At 43.3% G+C, this 24,001-nt stretch overlaps 1 protein-coding gene across 5 annotated transcripts in view; it reads left to right on the top strand.

The window, feature by feature from the left end:
• The window catches only part of LOC139478902 (phosphatase and actin regulator 1-like), an 83,350-nt gene that overhangs the window by 51,616 nt on the left and 7,733 nt on the right, over window positions 1–24,001 (top strand). For 3 of the 5 annotated variants that reach the window (XM_071261578.1, XM_071261579.1, XM_071261580.1), the window contains 6 exons: window positions 14,618–14,839; window positions 18,601–18,765; window positions 19,864–20,164; window positions 21,250–21,431; window positions 22,841–22,997; window positions 23,905–23,960. In XM_071261578.1, the coding sequence (XP_071117679.1) occupies window positions 14,618–14,839; window positions 18,601–18,765; window positions 19,864–20,164; window positions 21,250–21,431; window positions 22,841–22,997; window positions 23,905–23,960 (1,083 nt within the window). Of the gene's footprint in view, window positions 1–12,992; window positions 13,293–13,319; window positions 13,541–14,617; window positions 14,840–18,600; window positions 18,766–19,863; window positions 20,165–21,249; window positions 21,432–22,840; window positions 22,998–23,904; window positions 23,961–24,001 lie in introns of those variants that run through there. The other 2 variants (XM_071261582.1, XM_071261581.1) reach the window with 2 other exon arrangements.

The raw sequence follows: 24,001 nt of genomic DNA, 5'->3' as shown, positions 1-24,001 counted from the left end.
AACAGTTGGTGTTCACAAGGTAACAGTAGGTGTTCACAAGGTAACAGTAGGTGTTCACAAGGTAACAGTAGGTGTTCACATGGAAACAGTAGGTGTTCACAAGGTTCACATGTCATAGGGTAAGCCTGAAGTGGCTGCTTGTTGATGACATGTCATAGGGTGAGACTGAAGTGGCTGCATGTTTATGACATGTCATAGGGTGAGACTGAAGGAGGAACATGCTGACAAATGAATGTCTTCAACTCCAGTGACAGTTTGAGGGACATGTTTGTGGCTATCTCAATGCACTTACGATAGAGGAGGCTGTAGATTCAGACAGCGGCATGATTGTAGATGGAGGTCGGCTGATTTGTCCATGCAACTTACTTGCTGTCTCACACTCACACTCACTGTCTCACTCACTGGAAGGCCCGGGTCAGAATAGGTCTTCAGCTTGCCCGTAAAAGGCGTTGAAGGCAACTATGCTTGTTGTAAGAGGTGAGTAACAGGATCAGTTGGTAAGGCTTGCTGACTAGGTTGGTGCATGTCATCGTATCCTAAATGCATGGATCGATGCTCATGATATCAATCACTGGATTGTAGGGTCCAGACTCAATTATTTACAGACCGCTGTCATATAGCTGGAATATTGATGAGTGCGGTGTTAAACAACAAACAAACAAAAAAAACACTCACACTCACTCACTTGCTCACTGGAATACTGCACTACTCGTGCTGTTGGGACACTGCGGTACAGAACTACTCGTGCTGTGGGGACACTGGGGTAATGAACTACTCATGCTGTGGGGACACTGGAATACTGCTTTACTCGTGCTGTGGGGACACTGGGGTACTGAACTACTCATGCTGTTGGGACACTGGAATACTGCACTACTCATGCTGTGGGTACACTGGAATACTGAACTACTCATGCTGTGGGTACACTGGAATACTGCACTACTCGTGCTGTGGGGACACTGGAATAGTGAACTAATCGTGCTGTTGGGACACTGGAATACTGAACTACTCATGCTGTGGGGACACTGGAATACGGAACTATTCGTGCTGTGGGTACACTGGGGTACTGCACTACTCGTGCTGTGGGTACACTGGAATACTGCACTACTCATGCTGTGGGTACACTGGGGTACTGAACTACTCGTGCTGTGGGGACACTGGAATAGTGAACTAATCGTGCTGTGGGGACACTGGAATACTGAACTACTCATGCTGTGGGGACACTGGGGTACTGAACTACTCGTGCTGTGGGGACACTGGAATAGAGAACTAATCGTGCTGTGGGGACACTGGAATACTGAACTACTCATGCTGTGGGGACACTGGGGTACTGAACTACACGTGCTGTGAGGACACTGGAATACTGAACTATTCGTGCTGTGGGGAGGGACACTGGGGTAGTGAACTACATTGTATACAGTTGTTTGATTAGGTGGGTGAGTCATGGGATGTGGGGAGACATCAGCTGGCACCTGTCATGTTGTCACTCACCATGTCTCCTCAGTGATACAGGTGGGGGTAGTACCACTGTGTCATCAGTGGGCAGGTTCGGAGAAGAGAACACGTTATGTTTCCTGTGTGAGACAGACTTATCAGGGACATTGTCACCATGCCGGAGATTGTCATCTGGATGTTAAGTTCAAGCATTTTGTGTTGACACATGTCAAGAAAGATAACAAGTGCTTCTGCCACAAATATCTTGACGTTAGCCACAAATGTCTTCATGTTTGCCACAAATGTCTTCATGTTTGCCACATACATCTTTACGTTTGCAACATACATCTTGACGTTTGCAACATATATCTTGATGTTTGCCACAAATGCCTTGACGTTTGCCACAAATGTCTTCATGTTTGCCACATACATCTTGACGTTTGCAACATATATCTTGACGTTTGCAACATATATCTTGACGTTTGCTACAAATATCTTGATTTAGTATCATTTCAGGCAGTCAGTATATACATGATGGCCTTGATCCGTCATCGGAAATAGAATGTCAAGAAAGATAACAAGTGCTTCTGCCACAAATAAGTTGACGCTTGCCACAAATGTCTTCATGTTTGCCACATACATCTTGATGTTTGCAACATACATCTTGATGTTTGTAACATACATCTTGACGTTTGCAACATATATCTTGATGTTTGAATAGTGTAACAAAAGGGTAAAAAGTTGCATAATTCAATACGGATTTGTTCATATTCTATTTCCGGATCATGGCCATCATATATATATATATATACTGACTGCCTGAAATGATACTAAACCAAGATGATTGTGGCAAACGTCAAGATATATGTTGCAAACATCAAGACATTCCCTCAGAAAATGTTTATAAATTAAGTTCAGGTAGATAGTTGTAGTATTTTCATTCAAAAGGTGGATATATTGATTGTTGAACTGGTTGAACTGTCGTGACCAGCACCATTGCTGACACAATAACAACAACAGGTTTTGAGAAAAAATATTTCAACAAAGAAGTGGTAATAACCATTAAATATATCATTATTATCACAGAAAATTAAAGGTAAGTGATATAAGGTAATATTTGAAAATCACACACAATGGGCACCTGCTAATTACTGGTACTTCCCATTTGGAACAATGGCGTCCATGATCTGTATTACTCAGCCTAATGTGGAGCTGTGTTGTCACAAATATGTACATATGTAGGTTAATATGTGCAAGCATGCACAGTTTTATTAATAAGAGACATACATATCTAAGGGGGCAAAATACTGACAGTGATCGGCTTCTGCGTTCGCCAAACCACAAAATTTACAATCTTCCATTTGTTTTTTGTTCACCAAAATTATATTCTAATAAGCACCCCCTGTAATTTTGAGAGCCCTGGGCACTAATTATGTAGAATATGGTAGTTATGGTATACAACCAACACTGTACTGCCTAGTGATGTGTCATTCGGCATGGTGTTGAGAAGGAGGTCAGCCACAGGGATCCTACAAAAGAAGCATTCAGAGCAATTCTACATCCCACAATAACAGCTACCTGCAGCATCCTTCATGAATTGATAGAAGTAACCATGGGAGGGACCTTCTTCAAAATATTAGCCTCATAGCTTCAAGACCTGCTTCAGCTTTCTTTCTTTGGAAATGAGATGTTCTGTACAACCATCTCCCATCATTAGGTGTATTTGTCTGGACTCCGATCACGGCCATGAATGAGTAGCAGTTACAAACATTCCCCATACCTGCATTAAACAAGGCTGACCTGGTTTAACTGAAGATAATTCAATAAGACCTCTCAAGGTCTTTACTTAGTGGGGTGGTGGGGTAGCCTAGTGGTTAAAGCATTCACTCATCAGGCTGACGACCCAGGTTTGATTCCCCACATGGGTAGAATGTGTGAAGCCCATTTCTGGTGTCCCCTGCCATGATATTGCTGAAATTTTGCTAAAAGCAGTGTAACACTCTACTCACTCACTCTGTATTAATTGAAAGAAAATCTTTTGGGTAGTTTGAATGACAGTCAGCTAGTGTCGAAATTATATGAACTGATCAGAATCACTCACTCACTGCATTACTTGTTATAGTTTTATCATTAATATTATATACACATTAATTTGGCTAATATGTTCAGCAGCACCATTTGCTGTGTGAGATGTTTAGGATTCAAGCCCACACTCAGCCATCACCAGGAGGAAACATGCCATTTTCTGCATGACAGATTTGATGCTTTGGAAGAGTGAGTTCGGTGTCAGTTGTTAAATTATTGAAAGTCCTGAGTAGGAATTATCTTGTTAGCATCAGTCTGGGAACACATGGTGATGCATTAGATTGATCGCTGATTACAGAGTTGTGTCCCTTTGATTGGTCGATATTCAGATGATGAAAGCAGTGGAATGGTTTGAAGTAGACCTGTTGTCCATGCTCTTGTTTACCCAAGCGTCATGTTTGTGAAAAGATATGTAACTGTCCACAAATATTGTTTGTGTTCTTGATAAAATCATTGGTTAGTTTCATCTCTCACTCACAAACAGTATGTTCAGAGTTAGACATTGGCACCAGTCCTGTGGTCTCGGTGGCCTGGAAACAATCAGTTCTGCACCAGACAGTCGAGTGATTGATATTGTGAGCTTTGATTCTGCACCAAGCCTGATCACCCAATCCATTTGGTCGCCTCTTACTGCCATCATAGGTTGCTGGGGACCAGTTCAAACCCCAGGCCTCCATATGAGCTCATTTAGGACACCAGGAGATGCAGCTACATGAAACTTGATCTGACATCAACATTGATAACATAGAACAACTCCCTGACCTTGTAGAACACATACACTGACCTTGTAGAAAACATACACTGACCTTGTGGAACACATACACTGACCTTGTGGAACACATACACTGACCTTGTGGAACACATACACTGACCTTGTAGAACACATACACTGACCTTGTAGAAAACATACACTGACCTTGTAGAACACATACACTGACCTTGTGGAACACATACACTGACCTTGTAGAACACATACACTGACCTTGTAGAAAACATACACTGACCTTGTAGAACACATACACTTACCTTGTGGAACACATACACTGACCTTGTAGAAAACATACACTGACCTTGTAGAACACATACACTGACCTTGTGGAACACATACACTGACCTTGTAGAAAACATACACTGACCTTGTAGAACACATACACTGACCTTGTGGAACACATACACTGACCTTGTGGAACACATACACTGACCTTGTGGAACAACTACACTGACCTTGTGGAACACATACACTGACCTTGTGGAACAACTACACTGACCTTGTAGAACACATTCACTGACCTTGTGGAACACGTTCACTGACCTTGTGGAACAAATACACTGACCTCATAGAACACATATACAGACTCAGTAGAACACATTCACTGGCATTGTAGAACAAGCACAATGACATCATAAAACAAGTACGCTGACCTCAAAGAACATTTCTGCTACCCTCATGGAGCAAGTTCATTGGCCTCGTGGAACAGGCAGATGGGTAAGCAATATGAGTGTTTAATATGAGTTGCTGTGGTGATTGCTGCTTGCTACCTGAGAGGAGAGTTCCAGTTCCTGTGGATGTAATCTGTCAGCCAATCAGTATTGGTGCTGGAAGGTACAGCAACACACCAGATGTTGGACGGATAATGTTGCAAGGTTTGCAGGCTGGCCGGATAGTGTTCCTTTGTGGCAATGGATGATTCTTTGCTATGTAAATAGGAAATTCAGATTTCAGGAAGCGTGTGGATGGACTTCAATCTCCTCACAGTTGCTGGAACTGCTGTTTGATGGGATTTCATCTTGAAATATGACGTGGAATTATAGTGATCCAATCATTAGTAGGTAGCTGTACGCATATGATGGTTTCACAGGGAGGGATGTACACAGATAGCAGTTGCATTGAAATACACAGATAGTGGTTGCACTGAGATACACAGATAGTGGTTGCACTGACATTGTTGTACACACATAGTGGTTGGTGTGAGACATACACCGATAGTGGTTGCACTGAGGTAGTGGTAGCACTGAGAGGGTTGTACACAGATAGTGGTTGCTCTGAGACATTCACAGATAGTGGTTTCACTGAGCTAGTGGTTGCACTGAGATACACCGATAGTGGTTGCACTGAGATACACCGATAGTGGTTGCACTGAGATACACCAATAGTGGTTGCACTGAGATACACCAATAGTGGTTGCACTGCGAATGTTGTACACAGATAGTGGTTGTACTGAGATAGTGGTTGCACTGAAATACACTGATAGTGGTTGCACTGAAATACACTGATAGTGGTTGCACTGAGGGAGTTGTACACAGATAGTGGTTGCACTTAGATACACAGATAGTGGTTGCACTGACATGACTGGGCCTAGGACATGCTTAGTACTGTCTAAAGCATTATGCTGCACAGAACCTCTGTGAGCCGTCCCCTGACAGTTTCGTGATTGCCATGGCTGCAGTATTGACAGATGTGGGATATTAATACCAGCGACATGACCAGGAAAATGCTGACCCATCTGAATAACTTGATGTCATGTGTTCTATTGTCATTTCTATCACTGCACCCATCCCACACTGTTTGTCTTTGGGATGATAACATATTAAGACAGTTGAACAATACTCCACAATATTGTGTTTTTATGGAAGTTTGTTCACTCATCTGTTTGTTAACGTAAACTATTTATGTGCTAAAACTATGCACACTATCCCCACTCCCAGCAGACCGTTATTTATGGCGTGGCTTGGAAGTGAACGATAGTCGCACTCAGAGGCCATAATAGAAGTAATCTGTGGACCTGTGACTGTGAGGACTAGGGAAAACACATCCTTAAATTGTGCCGGTAAATCACCACCACTATCACCATCATTAACACCACCACCACCACCACCACCACCACCACCACTATCACCATCATTAACAACACCACCACCACCACCATCATTAACAACACCACCACCACCACCACTATCACCATCATTAACACCACCACCACCACCACCACCACCACCACCACCACCACTATCACCATCATTAACAACACCACCACTATCACCATCATTAACAACACCACCACCACCACCACTATCACCATCATTAACAACACCACCACTATCACCATCAACAACAACAACAACACCACCACCACCACTATCACCATCATTAACAACACCACCACCACCACCACCACTATCACCGTCATTAACAACAACATCACCACCACCACCACTACTATCACCATCATTAACAACAACATCACCACCACCACCACTACTATCACCATCATTAACAACATCACCACCACCACCACCACCACCACCATCATCATCATCATCATCATCATCACCATCATCAGCAAAATCATCACCACTATCACCGTCATGAACAACATATCTACCATCACCATCAACAACATCATTACCACCATCATCATCTGCAACATCATCACCATCATCAACAACATCATCACCACTATCATCATTATCATCACCATCATCAGCAAAATCATCACCTCTATCACCGTCATTAACAACATATGTACCATCACCATCAACAACATCATCGCCACCATCAACAACATCATCACCATCATCAACAACATCATCGCCACTACCACAGTTATTAACAACATATCTACCATCACCATCAACACGATCACCACCATCATCATCATCAACGTCATCATCATCAACAACATCATCATCAACAACAACATCATCAACATACAGTAGCTCCATCAAGTCTGTTTTATGAAAGGAAGCCATTATCAAGACACTGATGAACATAATACGCACCACAGCACTGTTAGCCCGGAGGAGTTATCCCCCTTAGACTGCTGTCGCAGTTCTCCCTCACATCTGCTGGTGTTGGTGGAAGCAGAAGCATCTATGTTTTTCTTACTTCATCAAAGATGAACTTAATGAAGAGTAGGCAAAAGGAGGTTTCAAAATAGAGATTACATAATTTGTTATACCCAGACCTTAAAGTGGGTCCTTCCGAGAACATTTTTTGTGTGCAACCTATAACTCATAAACTACTGCAGAGATTCTTTTCCATCTTGGTGAACACTTTTCACACCAATAGGAGAAGAGCAGTGCAAAGTTTGATTTCAATATTTGGATTTTCAGAAAAAAATACAGCTAGTCTTTCACTTAAACATTTGTGAGACCTATGATTTAAAAACTACTGCTTGAAATATTTTCAAATTTAGCAAACAGTTTCCATTCTAATAGAATAGGTGCAGTGCAAAGTTTGATCTTGATATGTTTTTTTGGGGGGGGTAGAAAATATTAATTTTGAACTTAGAACGTGTCTTTTACATTACTTGGGAACTTCTTCATGGATTCTTTTTAAATTTAAGGAACACTTTCTGTACTATAAGACAGTGGCACTATAGCAGTGCGAATTTTGATTTTGATGTGGGTATTTTCTGAAAAATACAATTTTATTCATGTTTTGAACTTGAAAATATCATGAAGTCGAAGTCAGGAGTATAAGTTAGCCCTGTTCACTTTTTGCCTTGTTATGATCTTGATTGTTTATTTCTTGATGCTAAACAGTGTAACTGAAATGATAATTTCACATTGATACTGAGGGGGATGCTTATAACAGCAGCGTACCGACATAGTCAGCTCTGTTTTAATCAATCTATTCAACACAAGGGGAACACTAGAAGCACTACCAACAATGTCAGCTTAGTGTTTATTGATCTAAGTACATGTACCCCAACAAATTTATCTTACTGACATGTTTAATATGACATTGTTAAATAATTCAAATAAATTCAAAATTGATAGAAAACAGCTGCTTGATTGAGCTGGGGGTTAGCTTTCGCTATGTCACGTGACATTCACTGATTTGTAAAAAGACGGTGGCTTTTTGCTTTGAAGCGGGGTATAAAGGATTTATTCTGTCTCTCAGAAATGCATGTGCAGCTTGTAGTGCTAGTATAAGGGATATATTCCCCCACTGAGAAATTTATTGCCCTCAGACGCAGGTTACACAATATAATATCAAGATCCCATGGACCAATCAGATCTCATCATTCTGACATGGAGGTATGGTACTTATGTTTATGTTGTATTTTCTATTTGCTGTTTTCTGTTATCCCCTGTAGATGTCGGACAGATGTTGTATGAAGGAGCTCCAGGTTTAGTCAGCCATTGAACCCTCCACTCAGCTGGGGGGGGGGGGGGGGGGTTGGGGTTGGGGTTGGGTAGTCTAGTGGTTAAAGCATTCGCTCGTCACGCCGGGTTCGAATCCCGACATGGGTACGATATGTGAAGCCCATTTCCCTGCCATGATATTGCTGGAATATTGCTAAAAGCGGCGTAAAACCAAACTCACTTACTCACTCCACTCAGCTGGGCCAGTTTGCTCTTCCTGAGTGGGACAGCAAATGTCAGATTTCCCACTATCAATAGTGCATTAATTGATGGTGCTTCTGTTGTCATTTCTTCTGAAAAATGAATTAGCTAATTGGTTTGTGAGTGAGTGAATGAGCTGAAGTCTATATATAGCTAGATGCTATAGCATGAATGCCCACCAGTCATCAGTAGAGATGTGTGTTGATGGATACTTGTACTACATGTTTGGATTATCAACTATCTGTCTGGGGATAGCCATGATATCCATTTCGCCACACACTCTCTCGGAAAATGTTCTAATTTGGACATAAAATAGACAAACATAGGCTGATTTACTGTGTGAAACCACTTCTTGGTGTAGTTCATGTATTCGTAAGACAACACCAATACAAATACAGACTGAATAATGCACTTCCTATGATAAAAGACAGGATGTTGATCCTAGTGATGATGTGTCCAGATCATGAGGAACTATTTGTATCATAACATTGGGTTGCAGCAGGTGCTTGATGCCAAATACAGGTGGCACACATGGAAGACGCCTCTATCTGAAGGTATAGAGTTATGTCCCTTGTATACTTGTCTTACTCCAACAAGGGATCCTCCTCTGTCTTGGCAGTGTATCAACAATACAAGTCTAGTGTCATGCTGTCAACAAGTCAGGTGTCATGCTGTCACCAAGTTTGGTGTCATGCTGTCACCAAGTCAGGTGTCATGCTGTCACCATGTTAGGTGTCATGCTGTAACCAAGTCAGGTGTCATGCTGTCACCAAGTCAGGAATCATGCTGTCACCAAGTCAGGAATCATGCTGTCAACAAGTCAGGAATCATGCTGTCACCAAGTCAGGTGTCTTGCTGTCACCAAGTCAGGAGTCATTCTGTCACCAAGTCAGGTGTCATGCTGTCACCAAGTCAGGTGTCATGCTGTCACCAAGTCAGGTGTCATGCTGTCACCAAGTCAGGTGTCATGCTGTCACCAAGTCAGGAATCATGCTGTCACCAAGTCAGGTGTCTTGCTGTCACCAAGTCCGTTCTGGTTCTGATGCACAACTAAGGGGAAGGTATCTTGGTCAGTGTGTTCACTCATCTTGTCAAGACCCAAGTTTGATTCCCAAAATTACTACACAACCTCACTCTATGTACAGAATAGCTACAGTTTAAAGGAATGATTTCTATGTCAGTACATAAGCTGTTTCAAACTTCACACACAACAAAGTGGAAACCAATTCTATTAGAATTTGGTGTTTTGGGTGTCTTTTTGAAGAGTTATTTATTTGTTTTAAGTCCTAAGGACTCTATCCTTGACTTTTTTTGCTAGCATCTGAGCTAGTTTTGATACAACGCACAGTGACTTTCAATCAAGGGAAGCTGTGCCAGAGACTCTGGCGTTGTGCCATGCTATCCAGGAACTTGTTTGGCCGGCATATGATCAACTGTTACCGCGGATACCACCTTGGTCTGGCCCTGCTCTGTGTCTTGCACCGTGGGAAGCTACAGCATCTTCTCCTCCTACTGACGACACTGCCACCACTGGTTACCTGTTGGTAAAACTTCAAACAGTTTCAGTGTTGATGCTGTCACGTAAGTTTTTAAAGAAGGAGATGTCTCTGTTAGGCGTCCTCAAGTGACCAGGGTCCATGAATCAGTGTTTGCTTGCCTTCAACTGCTTATTCATATAGTGATTGTTACCTGGTTGAAAAAGTTACCAGTTTGTTTTTGTTACCTGCTTGTTGTAAGAAGAGTTTCCTTTTATTAAAGATGTTTGTTTGTCCTTTCTCAAACAACAAGTGGGAACTGATTGACCAATTTCTGTCAGCTGTGCAGCTGTGTAAAACAGTTTATCATGTAATGGACGGGTTTCTCCACAGGATAAAAACAATATCCGTTGGGGTCATATGTGGATAGAGGTGCAAATATGAAAGGTCAAGTTGGAACTACTTTCAGTGTTTACAAACATGGCGTCGCCCTTGTCATTCAGTGGTCGAGGCAGAATTAACCATCGGGAATCTGGGGAAACTGGGATAATTGTTAACATTATCAAAACAATATCTGAAAAATCAAATCTAACTGGGACTTAGCTAAGGCATTTTACAAGTTTTGGCAGCTTTGGATATATATTATGAAACAATTTAGAGAGGACATTTGCCTTGCGGAATCGGTTTCCATATCTTGTAGACGTCTGCGGCTTGGAACCTTTTCTCCAAATTAAAACAGTTGGATTTGGCCGAAATAATTCTCAATTGTTACCTTGTGTCGTTTTGTCGCTGTGTGTACATCTCACTGCACTTAGTAATGTTATGACAGGACAGGCAAACTCCAATACAAACGTGACATCTCATAGACTAGGTAAAGAGCAGTTACTCTAGCGGACAGACCGATAGATTGCCGCAAAAGGTAAGAAGAATTTGTGTAGGCAATTGTTGTTTTGCCTATATGTAGTTACACCGCTGTATATGAAACAGGTTTCATTTGGAACTATATTGACTGTTGTCACTGTCCGACGGACACGTCGCTTACCTTCTTACGTAATATATATTAATGGGCACATACCAGGAAAACTGGCAATGTTTAGGTAATGTTTGTGAGAGATGGGAAGAGACTTTTCGAGCACAGAATTGAAGAATGATAAGGCTCGCTAAATACAATGTAAGGATCACATATAAGGACTGTACCACTCTTGTATCAGACATGTACCATGTCACATATAAGGACTGTACCACTCTTGTATCAGACATGTACCAAGTCACATATAAGGATCGTACCACTCTTGTATCAGACATGTACCAAGTTACATATAAGGACTGTACCACTCTTGTATCAGACATGTACCATATCACATATAAGGACTGTACCACTCTTGTATCAGACATGTACCATGTCACATATAAGGATTGTACCACTCTTGTATCAGACATGTACCAAGTTACATATAAGGACTGTACCACTCTTGTATCAGACATGTACCTTGTCACATATAAGGATTGTACCACTCTTGTATCAGACATGTACCATGTCACATATAAGGACTGTACCACTCTTGTATCAGACATGTACCAAGTTACATATAAGGACTGTACCACTCTTGTATGAGGCGTGTACCATGTCACATATAAGGACTGTACCACTCTTGTATCAGACATGTACCATGTCACATATAAGGACTGTACCACTCTTGTATCAGACATGTACCATGTCACATATAAGGACTGTACCACTCTTGTATTAGGCGTGTACCATGTCACATATAAGAACTATACCACTTTGTTATTCTGAAAGCTCTATTCTTTTAAGTAGTTCCCGTCTGATGTGTGCACTGTGTTGAATCTAGGAAGGAGGTGTATCCGTGGTTACCCAGTTCATGAAGGGAAGGTGTGGGGGAATGTACAGTGAGGGGATTTGTTTGATTGGTGCATTGCCTTATCTCACCTGGAGAGAGGGGGTTATGGAGTCGGCCAGAGAGGGGGTTATGAAGTGGGGCAGAGAGGGGGTTATGGAGTCGGCCAGAGAGGGGGTTATGAAGTGAGGCAGAGATGGGGTTATTAGGTAAGCAGAGAGGGGGTTATGAGGTGAGGCAGAGAGGGGGTTATGAAGTGGGGCAGAGAGGGGGTTATGAGGTGAGGCAGAGAGGGGGTTATGAAGTGGGGCAGAGAGGGGGTTATGAGGTGAGGCAGAGAGGGGGTTATGAGGTGAGGCAGAGAGGGGGTTATGAGGTGAGGCAGAGAGGGGGTTATGAGGTGAGGCAGAGAGGGGGTTATGAGGTGAGGCAGAGAGGGGGTTATGAAGTGGGGCAGAGAGGGGGTTATGAGGTGAGGCAGAGAGGGGGTTATGAGGTGAGGCAGAGAGGGGGTTATGAGGTGAGGCAGAGAGGGGGTTATGAGGTGAGGCAGAGAGGGGGTTATGAAGTGGGGCAGAGAGGGGGTTATGAGGTGAGGCAGAGAGGGGGTTATGAGGTGAGGCAGAGAGGGGGTTATGAGGTGAGGCAGAGAGGGGGTTATGAAGTGGGGCAGAGAGGGGGTTATGAGGTGAGGCAGAGAGGGGGTTATGAGGTTGGGCAGAGAGGCGGTTATGAAGTGAGACAGAGAGGGGGTTATGAGGTGGGGCAGAGAGGGGGTTATGAGGTGAGACAGAGAGGGGGTTATGAAGTGAAGCAGAGAGGGAGTTATGAAGTGAGACAGGCTTGAAATATGTTCTAATTACTTCATAATGGCCTAAGAGTGAGTTGATGAAGGGAGGGTTTGGCACTGGAGAATTCTGCTTGTAACACAGCCAGGGTGTGGAGGAGAGTAATCCTGCTGTTATGTCTGCCCTGGGATGTGGGCTATATATATATAGCTCTACACGTTACTGGAGGCTTCCCTCACAGCCGCCTCAGATTCCAGCCGGCGTACACAACTCTTGTGGCGCTTGCATCACACCATTTACAGGTATGTTGAGTCGCATTTGTAAACACACCGAGTCCTTGAGGTGGTAGGGGACATTTAGCCACAGACAGCTCTCCAATGTATGAGGCACTTCTGTAGGGATACCACTCTTGTCTTTGATGGATATTTATTACTGGTGATTGATACCATTGGATATCATACTGGAAATTGTCACCCTGTTGGGATCCGGGGCTGGATACGTGTGGGGACCTGGATGTCAAGCTTGGTGTGTCTTCTTCAGTACTCTGATGGCATGGATTAGTGCTCTGGCTTGTACACACATACACTCACACACTCACACACTCACACTCACTATATACACACACACTCGCTGACTTTGTTGATGCATGCCATCGATCCCACTTGCGTGGATCGATGCTCATGTTGTCAATCACTGGATTGTCTAGTCCAGACTTGCTTATTTACAGAGCGCTGTCATATAGCTGGAATATTGCTGATTGTGGCGTTAAACAAAAAATAAAAACACACTCCAACGGACTCAAATTCACTCTCACTCATTCATACACTCACTCACAATCACTCAACCGCCTCCATGGTCTAGTGGTAAAGCGTCCGCCCAGATAACAGAAGATCCGGGGTTCGATCCCTGGCGTACCAAAAGACGTTTAAAGATGGTACTTGTTGTTACCCTGTCTGGCGCTCGGCATTAAAGGGCTAAAACAAGGACTTGTCGGAGTCAGTATACTGTGTCTGAGTAGGGTATTCATGTTAAACTGCGGCATGGTATCTCAGTGAGCTAGCACTATGAATCGGCATCAGTCCGGACTAGTACAAGCAGCCACACAAAAACACACACTTACATGCACGTCACTATATAAGTGCAATAATCTTGGACGCAACTTAAAACCCCATTTCACCTCACACTCACTCACTCACATTCACACTCTCAATCACACAAACTCATTCACATTTCCTCAAACTCACTCTCACTTACTCACACTGTCACTATCCCTAACTATCCCCAAGTATCCCCTAACACCCAACTACCCCCAAATATCAGGCTACTCTACTTATCCGACTATCCCAGACATCCAACTATCCCCAACATCCAACTATCCCCAACATCCCACTATCCCCAACATCCGACTATACCCAAACATCCAACTATACCCAACATCCGGCTATCCTCAACATCCGACTATCCCAAACATCCAACTTTCCTCACCATCCGACTATCCCAAGCAGCCAACCATCCCCAACAGCCAACTAATCCCAACATCTCACTATCCCAAACACCCGGCCATGATCAACATTGGGTCATCTCAGTGATTGAGCATGAGTTTTACATGAATGGTTTATGGTTTCAGAGTCTGTGAAGGAATCTGCCGAAGAGGAGACGGTTGATGATACAGCTGAGGGGAGGACAAAACAGGACATCAGTGTGGACGCATCGTCTACTGTAACCACGACAACCACATCCAGTGGACTAGCTGCAGACGTTGTTGAATCAACACAGCCAACAGCATCATCCACATCCTCCACCATCACCACCCAGGCAGAAATAACGCCCACAAGTATTAATCCCACAGGTGAGAAGTAACAGCCCCTTGTAATATCACAAGTGAGAAATAACATCCCCTTGTAGTAATATCACAGGTGAGAAATAACATCCCCTTGTAATATCACAGGTGAGAAATAACAGCACCTTGTAGTAATATAACGGGTGAGAAATAACATCCCCTTGTAGTAGTATCACATGTGAGAAATAACATCTCCTTGTAGTAATATCACAGGTGAGAAATAACATCCCCTTGTAGTAATATCACAGGTGAGAAATAACACCCCTTGTAGTAATATCACAGGTGAGAAATAACATCCCCTTGTAGTAATATCACAGGTGAGAAATAACACCCCTTGTAGTAATATCACAGGTGAGAAATAACATCCCCTTGTAGTAATATCACAGGTGAGAAAAAACACCCCTTGTAGTAATATCACAGGTGAGAAATAACATCCCCTTGTAGTAATATCACAGGTGAGAAATAACATCCCCTGGGGTACAAGGGTGTAAAGGGGTACAGTAGGGTAACAAGGGTGTAAAGGGGTACAGTAGGGTAACAAGGGTGTAAAGGGGTTCAGTGGGGTAACAAGGGTGTAAAGGGGTTCAGTAGGGTAATGAGGGTGTAAAGGGGTACAGTGGGGTACCAAGGGTGTAAAGGGGTACAGTAGGGTAACAAGGGTGTAAAGGGGTACAGTGGGGTAACAAGGGTGTAAAGGGGTACAGTGGGGTAACAAGGGTGTAAAAGGGTACAGTAGGGTAACAAGGGTGTAAAGGGGTTCAGTGGGGTACCGAGGGGGTAAGGGGGTACAGTAGGGTAATGAGGGTGTAAAGGGGTACAGTAGCGTAACAAGGGTGTAAAGGGGTACAGTGGGGTAACAAGGGTGTAAAGGGGTTCAGTGGGGTACCGAGGGGGTAAGGGGGTACAGTAGGGTAATGAGGGTGTAAAGGGGTACAGTAGCGTAACAAGGGTGTAAAGGGACACAGTAGGGTAACAAGGGTGTAAAGGGGTTCAGTGGGGTAACAAGGGTGTAAAGGGGTACAGTAGGGTAACAAGGGTGTAAAGGGGTTCAGTGGGGTACCGAGGGTGTAAAGGGGTACAGTAGGGTAACGAGGGTGTAAAGGTGTACAGTGGGGTAACGAGGGTGTAAAGGGGTTCAGTGGGGTAACAAGGGTGTAAAAGGGTACAGTAGGGTAACAAGGGTGTTAAGGGGTTCAGTGGGGTAACAAGGGTGTAAAGGGGTACAGTAGGGTAATGAGGGTGTAAAGGGGTACAGTGGGGTACCAAGGGTGTAAAGGGGTACAGTAGGGTAACAAGGGTGTAAAGGGGTACAGTGGGGTAACAAGGGTGTAAAGGGGTACAGTGGGGTAACAAGGGTGTAAAAGGGTACAGTAGGGTAACAAGGGTGTAAAGGGGTTCAGTGGGGTACCGAGGGGGTAAGGGGGTACAGTAGGGTAATGAGGGTGTAAAGGGGTACAGTAGCGTAACAAGGGTGTAAAGGGGTTCAGTGGGGTAACAAGGGTGTAAAGGGGTTCAGTGGGGTAACAAGGGTGTAAAAGGGTACAGTAGGGTAACAAGGGTGTTAAGGGGTTCAGTGGGGTAACAAGGGTGTAAAGGGGTACAGTAGGGTAACAAGGGTGTAAAGGGGTTCAGTGGGGTAACAAGAGTGTAAAGGGGTACAGTAGGGTAACAAGGGTGTAAAGGGGTTCAGTGGGGTAACAAGAGTGTAAAGGGGTACAGTAGGGTAACAAGGGTGTAAAGGGGTTCAGTGGGGTAACAAGGGTGTAAAGGAGTACAGTAGGGTAACAAGGGTGTAAAGGGGTACAGTAGGGTAACGAGGGTGTAAAGGGGTTCAGTGGGGTAACAAGGGTGTAAAAGGGTACAGTAGGGTAACAAGGGTGTTAAGGGGTTCAGTGGGGTAACAAGGGTGTAAAGGGGTACAGTAGGGTAACAAGGGTGTAAAGGGGTTCAGTGGGGTAACAAGAGTGTAAAGGGGTACAGTAGGGTAACAAGGGTGTAAAGGGGTTCAGTGGGGTAACAAGAGTGTAAAGGGGTACAGTAGGGTAACAAGGGTGTAAAGGGGTTCAGTGGGGTAACAAGGGTGTAAAGGGGTACAGTAGGGTAACGAGGGTGTAAAGGGGTACAGTTGGGTAACAAGGGTGTAAAGGGGTACAATAGGGTAATGAGGGTGTAAAGGGGTACAGTAGGGTAACAAGGGTGTAAAGGGGTACAGTGGGGTAACAAGGGTGTAAAGGGGTTCAGTGGGGTAACAAGGGTGTAAAGGGGTACAGTAGGGTAACAAGGGTGTAAAGGGGTTCAGTGGGGTAACAAGGGTGTAAAGGAGTACAGTAGGGTAACAAGGGTGTAAAGGGGTACAGTAGGGTAACAAGGGTGTAAAGGGGTACAGTTGGGTAACAAGGGTGTAAAGGGGTACAATAGGGTAATGAGGGTGTAAAGGGGTACAGTAGGGTAACAAGGGTGTAAAGGGGTACAGTAGGGTAACAAGGGTTTTAAGGGTACATAGGGGTGACAGAGTGTAGGGCAACAAATAGGGTAACATAGCCATGTTTGGTGGAGGAACCAGTGAAGGCCACCGTGTGCCCTAAGTAGTCCAGGAGTATTCATCAGGTTTCCCCAGCACAGTTGTGTCTGATCTCCCAGGTATCCACTCCGCCACCTGCTCCCTCTATATAGTGCTGCTCCCTCTATATAACACTGATAACAGGAATCATGATATATAGCTTATATCCTTGTTATTGTATACTAAATGACAAAAGGTTTTGTTTTAAAGAATCTTTTGTGGATCTACTTAATGAGATTGTATGGAATGTTTGTTACAGGATTGAGTGTTGTGAGTGTTGTTATAGTGAGGGGGTTAAGAGGCTGGTGGAAAGGGTTTGATGTAGACAGGGTGCAACCTGCAGTGGCAGGCAGCCAGATGAACGTGGATCTGTTTACACCATAATGACATAGTTAGAGTAAGATGGCTGTCACAGCCAACATTTAGCTCCTGTTTGTTTAGGATAATCTGTTTTACAGGACCAGATTGTTTACTGCAGATCCTTACCTTGTCTCCAGGAATGAAGTTCAGTTGTTTTCAGCCATTCTGATTTGAGATATTATGCACATATAAGAATAGGAGGAGGATATCAATGGTTGATGTTGGATTGGTACGGGGTTGTGGTAGTTGATTGGGGTTGGTGTGGTGTTGATGGGGGGCATTAGTAGGGGATGGGGTTGATGTGGCATTGATGGGGGGGGTTAGTGGGGTTGATGGGGGGTTAGAGGGGTTGATGTGTTTGGGAATGTGGGGCAAGCAGGCGTTTATTATTCTTGTTTTACGCTGACCTTTCCATCTGACTTCATGCTTCCTCCACCTCGCGGGGCAGTGGGGTAGCCTAGTGGTTAAAGCGTTGGCTTGTCACCCTGAAGAGCTGGGTTCGATTCCCACATATATACAATGTGTGAAGCCCATTTTCCAGTGTCCCTGGCCTTGCTGGAATATTGCTAAAAGTAGCGTAAAACCACACTCACTCACTCACTCACTCACTCACTCACTCACTCCTACCCGTGGCAAGAGGCTGGCAGTACTGTATGGTTATCGTATCATTAGTTTAACACTGCTGTCATTCACACAATGTCTCTAATATGGTGTCTTGTATGGTGTCTTGTATGGTGTCTTGTATGGTGTCTTGTATGGTGTCTTGTATGGTGTCTTGTATGGTGTCTTGTATGGTTTCTTGTGTGTACAGTTTTTGGCATCCTGTAACTGATGCTGTGGTCTGTTGCAGTATCGTCCTCTGCTAGCGTGCGGCCAGTCGTGGTGCCCCCTCCAGTGGTGCCGCCCATGGAGTTGATGCAGCCACCTCCTCCCACCTATCCCCCCTCTGCGGATGCACAGAACTCCCTGGTCCACTTCAATGACAGGGTCACACAGATAATTCCTGCCCCTACAGGTAAGCCCTGCACACCGGTCACACAAATAATTCCTGCCCCTACAGGTAAGCCCTGCACACCGTCATACAAATAATTCCTGCCCCTACAGGTAAGCCCGGCACACCGATCACACAAATAATTCCTTCTCCTATAGGTAAGCACTGCACAGCAGTCACACAGATAATTCCTTCTCCTATAGGTAAGCACTGCACACAGGTCACACAAATAATTCCTTCTCCTATAGGTAAGCCCGGCACACCGGTCACACAAATAATTCCTTCTCCTATAGGTAAGCACTGCACACCGGTCACTCAATTAATTCCTTCTCCTAAAGGTAAGCACTGCACACAGGTCACACAAATAATTCCTTCTCCTATAGGCAAGCCCGGCACACCGGTCACACAAATAATTCCTTCTATAGGTAAGCCCGGCACACCAGTCACACAAATAATTCCTTCTCCTATAAGTAAACCTGGCACGTCGGTCACACAAATAATTCCTTCTCCTATAGGTAAACCTGGCACGTCGGTCACACAAATAATTCCTTCTCCTATAAGTAAACCTGGCACGTCGGTCACACAAATAATTCCTTCTCCTATAAGTAAACCTGGCACGTCGGTCACACAAATAATTCCTTCTCCTATAAGTAAACCTGGCACGTCGGTCACACAAATAATTCCTTCTCCTATAGGTAAACCTGGCACGTCGGTCACACAAATAATTCCTTCTCCTATAAGTAAACCTGGCACGTCGGTCACACAAATAATTCCTTCTCCTATAGGTAAACCTGGCACGTCGGTCACACAAATAATTCCTTCTCCTATAAGTAAACCTGGCACGTCGGTCACACAAATAATTCCTTCTCCTATAAGTAAACCTGGCACGTCGGTCACACAAATAATTCCTTCTCCTACAGGTAAACCTGGCACGTCGGTCACACAAATAATTCCTTCTCCTATAGGTAAGCCTGGCTCACCGGTCACACAAATAATTCCTTCTCCTATAGGTAAGCACTGCACCCAAATAATTCCTCCCCCTACAGGTAAGCACTGCACACAGATCATTCCTTCTAACTGTAACTGTCTTCAGGTGGTCCAGCATCCATTTGCTGTTTTCAGATGATGACGATGAGGAGGAGGAACCGGAGGAGCCCAACACCGGCCCACCAGCATATGAAACCATCCCAGCCTCTGAACCTGATCTCTCTCTACGACCCAGCAAAAGTGCTCTCAAACTCAAAAACGGCCAGGCTCCCCCAATCCCAGCACCCAAACCGATCTCACATCAAAAGACGTCAAGCTTAGCACGGCCAATGAACACTTCTACTGCAGGCATTTCAGGAGAGCCAAAAATATCACCACTCCCTACTCCGATGGGAAAACCCGGGGCTCTGAGAGCCCATGTCACCATAGCAGCTGAGTAAGTGGACAAAAGTATTATTATAAGTCTTAAAATTGCTTAATATCTCTTAATGCGAACATTTTGATGTTTTCGTTTTCTGTTTCTGTTAAAAGATTGATACTAGTTCAAAGAGAGATTGTGGTATGGCCTTTATAGTCTGTCTGTTTAAAAATTAATAAAGATCAAATTGGGATAAATCATTAAAACTTCCTCATCTAAGAAACCTAACGGTCTAGGAATCTTGACATGTTTAGGAACGCAATGCATTTCAGATTTGTTCAAACAAAATTGAAAAGCAAATTGAAAAGCTCAAAGAATCTTCTTAAAGCCACAAAGCCCAGAGAAGGGGCACACCATGACGTTGTCCCATGACTGATAGTTGCGTAGGATATCTACAGAGGACTAGATCTTGGCATCTAGATTAACATTACAGTGACAATAGATGTTTTACACTAGGACAGTGATCAAGGTGCTACTTTGTGTAGAACATGAGGATTGTTAGTTGCCTTTATCCAGCACAATCTGCAGTCCATGTGGCCATTGTGGGGACAAACTGGGGCAAACTATCGTAGCTTACGTCTTGGAAACGGCTTTTTCTACATGTTTTAATACTTTACATGTATGTTTGTTAAAATCTAAAAAGAATAAGAAGTTTCGCTGTGGCTATTCTGTCGTCACACATTGACTTCATAGCCACTCTTTCCTTACTTATTGGCTGCAGATGTCAAGATGTATGACGGTCGGCTCACTCTGTACGTGGTAAGCTACAGTGACTGGGGAACTACTATTATCCCCTGCCACAAAGTCCTTCTGTCCTTCCATCATGTTTCCTTTTCCGGAGCAGAACTCAAAAACCATAAGAGATATCTTAACCAATCTTATCACATTGATAGGTCTAGTGGTGAACTGGTGCCTTTTGATAGATTGGGATTTTGAAGGAAATAATCTTTCGAGTTTACATGGCAACGACTTTGACGTGGACTGAAAATGGCAGTATTGGCAGGGGATATGAATATTTCATATTTCATGCTTCTTTAGTATGTTAATTTCCACCAAGCCTTGAAAGAAGTTCCCATCTGAAGTCTGACCTTGGCTTGTTGTAGTGAAAGTGACAAGGAAAACATCCCTGTCATGTCACAGTCGCATCAGGCGGCGTCAGCAGCGGCAGCAGCAGCAGCATTGGCGGCGGCAGCAGCAGTGCATCAACAGGGGGACTACGACAACATCCCTGGTGACTCGGACTCGTCTGATGAGGAGATCCACTATAAGGATGATGACTGTCCCAGTAAGTGAGAACATGTGCTTGTAGACAGTTAAAATACAACATACACTGATACTTTTGTATTCCTCATACACCATGATACTATTGTATTCCTGATACACTGTGATACTATTGTAATCCTCATACACTGATACTATAATATTCCTCATACACCGTGATACTGTTGTATTCCTCATACACCGTGATACTGTTGTATTCCTGATACACTGATATTATTATATTCCTCATACACCGTGATACTATTATATTCCTCATACACCATGATACTATTGTATTCCTCATACACTGATATTATTATATTCCTCATACACCGTGATACTATTGTATTCCTCATACACTGTGATACTGTTGTATTCCTGATACACTGTGATACTATTGTATTCCTCATACACTGATACTATTGTATTCCTCATACACCGTGATACTATTGTATTCCTCATACACTGTGATACTGTTGTATTCCTGATACACTGTGATACTATTGTATTCCTCATACACCGTGATACTGTTGTATTCCTCATACACCGTGACACTGTTGTATTCCTCATACACCGTGATACTATTGTATTCCTCATACACTGTGATATTATTGTATTCCTCATACACCGTGATACTATTGTATTCCTCATACACTGTGATATTATTGTATTCCTCATACACAGTGATACTATTGTAATCCTCATACACCGTGATATTATTGTATTCCTCATACACAGTGATACTATTGTAATCCTCATACACAGTGATACTATTGTAATCCTCATACACCGTGATATTATTGTATTCCTCATACACAGTGATATTATTGTATTCCTCATACACAGTGATACTATTGTATTCCTCATACACAGTGATACTATTGTAATCCTCATACACCGTGATACTATTGTATTCCTCATACACAGTGATACTATTGTAATCCTCATACACCGTGATATTATTGTATTCCTCATACACAGTGATACTATTGTAATCCTCATACACTGATACTATTGTATTCCTCATACACAGTGATACTATTGTATTCCTCATACACAGTGATACTATTGTAATCCTCATACACCGTTTTCTATTGTATTCCTCATACACCGTGATACTATTGTAATCCTCATACACCGTTTTCTATTGTATTCCTCATACACCGTGATACTATTGTAATCCTCATACACCGTTTTCTATTGTATTCCTCATACACCGTGATATTATTGTATTCCTCATACACAGTGATACTATTATATTCCTCATACACCGTGAATCTTTTGTATTCCTCATACACTGTAATACTGTTTTATTCCTTGATGCCAAAATGCAGAGAAGGACCAAGACCTCCACTGAGAGTTGCAGTAATGGCGTACCACTGGTTCAGCTGGTCCGAGCGTCTTTTAGACAATTAATGTTTATGTGTGTTTCAGGTGGGTTGGCTGCCAAGGTAGCGAGGCAAGACAGCCTTGCACGTTTCCTCAACAACAGACCATCAAGGAGAGAGCTCATTGAGAAAAATATCATACCGAACAAGTCTGCGAATGAAAAACAAACAGACAGAGAAGCCATCGGATCAAAATTGACAAGGTGAGATTAAGGAATCAAGATTTGTGAACGGGCTGCAACTAGCTACCAGATCTATGGGAACGTCTCCAGACCTATCAGAAAGTTAACAACTCTATCAGAGAGTTAAATGTGGTGTCATGCAACAGTTTACCTGACATTAAATGGAACCATCAATTGTATGAACTACACTGAATTATGAATTTTGTTAAAGGTGTAAAATTTAGAATAACTTCGTTATTACAATGAATATAAGATTTTGGTGTACATACTAACACCGTTATGAAGCAAGTGATGTACAGACTCTTGAAGCAGGGAGGTTATATGCATGTGGATAATGGATGTTGATGCAAGGTTGAACGATAGAACATTGCTGTTTACACAACAGATATGGTTGAAGTTGAAGCTAACCTCAGCTCAATCAAACAGCTGTTTTCTATCAATTTTGAATTTGTTTGATTTCTTTTACAATGTTATATTAAAACATGCCGGTAAGATAAATTCATTGTAGGAGGGTCACGAGGGGTACATGGGGTTTTATTCGTCCCTCGTTAGGTTTTATACCACTCGCATCCGACTTGTGAAAAACTTAACGTGGGACACATGAAACCCCATCTGTCTTGTGATCCAGCTATAGCTTATATTAACATGGCTTGATAGTAAAACAATATGGGGATTAGTAGGGACAGTGTACTGTGTCTGAGTGGGGTATTCATGTTAAACTGGAGCATGGTATCTCAGTGGGCTAGCAGTATAAAATCAGCATTAGTCAGGACTAGTACATGCAGCACACACGCACACTTGCATGCACATCGCTCCTTAAGTGCCACAACATTAAACCCCATTTCACCTCACCTCATATAGTCAGTATCTGAGCTGTTCATACGATTGTTTGCCTCTTGCCTTCATGTTGATGTTTTTTGTTTCACAGGCGGTTGAGTTTACGACCCACGCCAGAGGAGTTAGAACAGAGAAATATTTTATACAGTAAGTGTTTTCCTGGTCGCTTTGAAATCTTTTGCATGAGG

The sequence above is a fragment of the Haliotis cracherodii genome, unplaced genomic scaffold (genome assembly GCF_022045235.1).
Source record: "Haliotis cracherodii isolate W230 unplaced genomic scaffold, xgHalCrac1.p SCAF_4, whole genome shotgun sequence".
Classification (NCBI taxonomy): Eukaryota; Metazoa; Mollusca; class Gastropoda; order Lepetellida; family Haliotidae; genus Haliotis; species Haliotis cracherodii.
The sequence above is the reverse complement of the archived record's forward strand: the minus strand, read 5'-3'. Positions and strand labels throughout refer to the sequence as shown.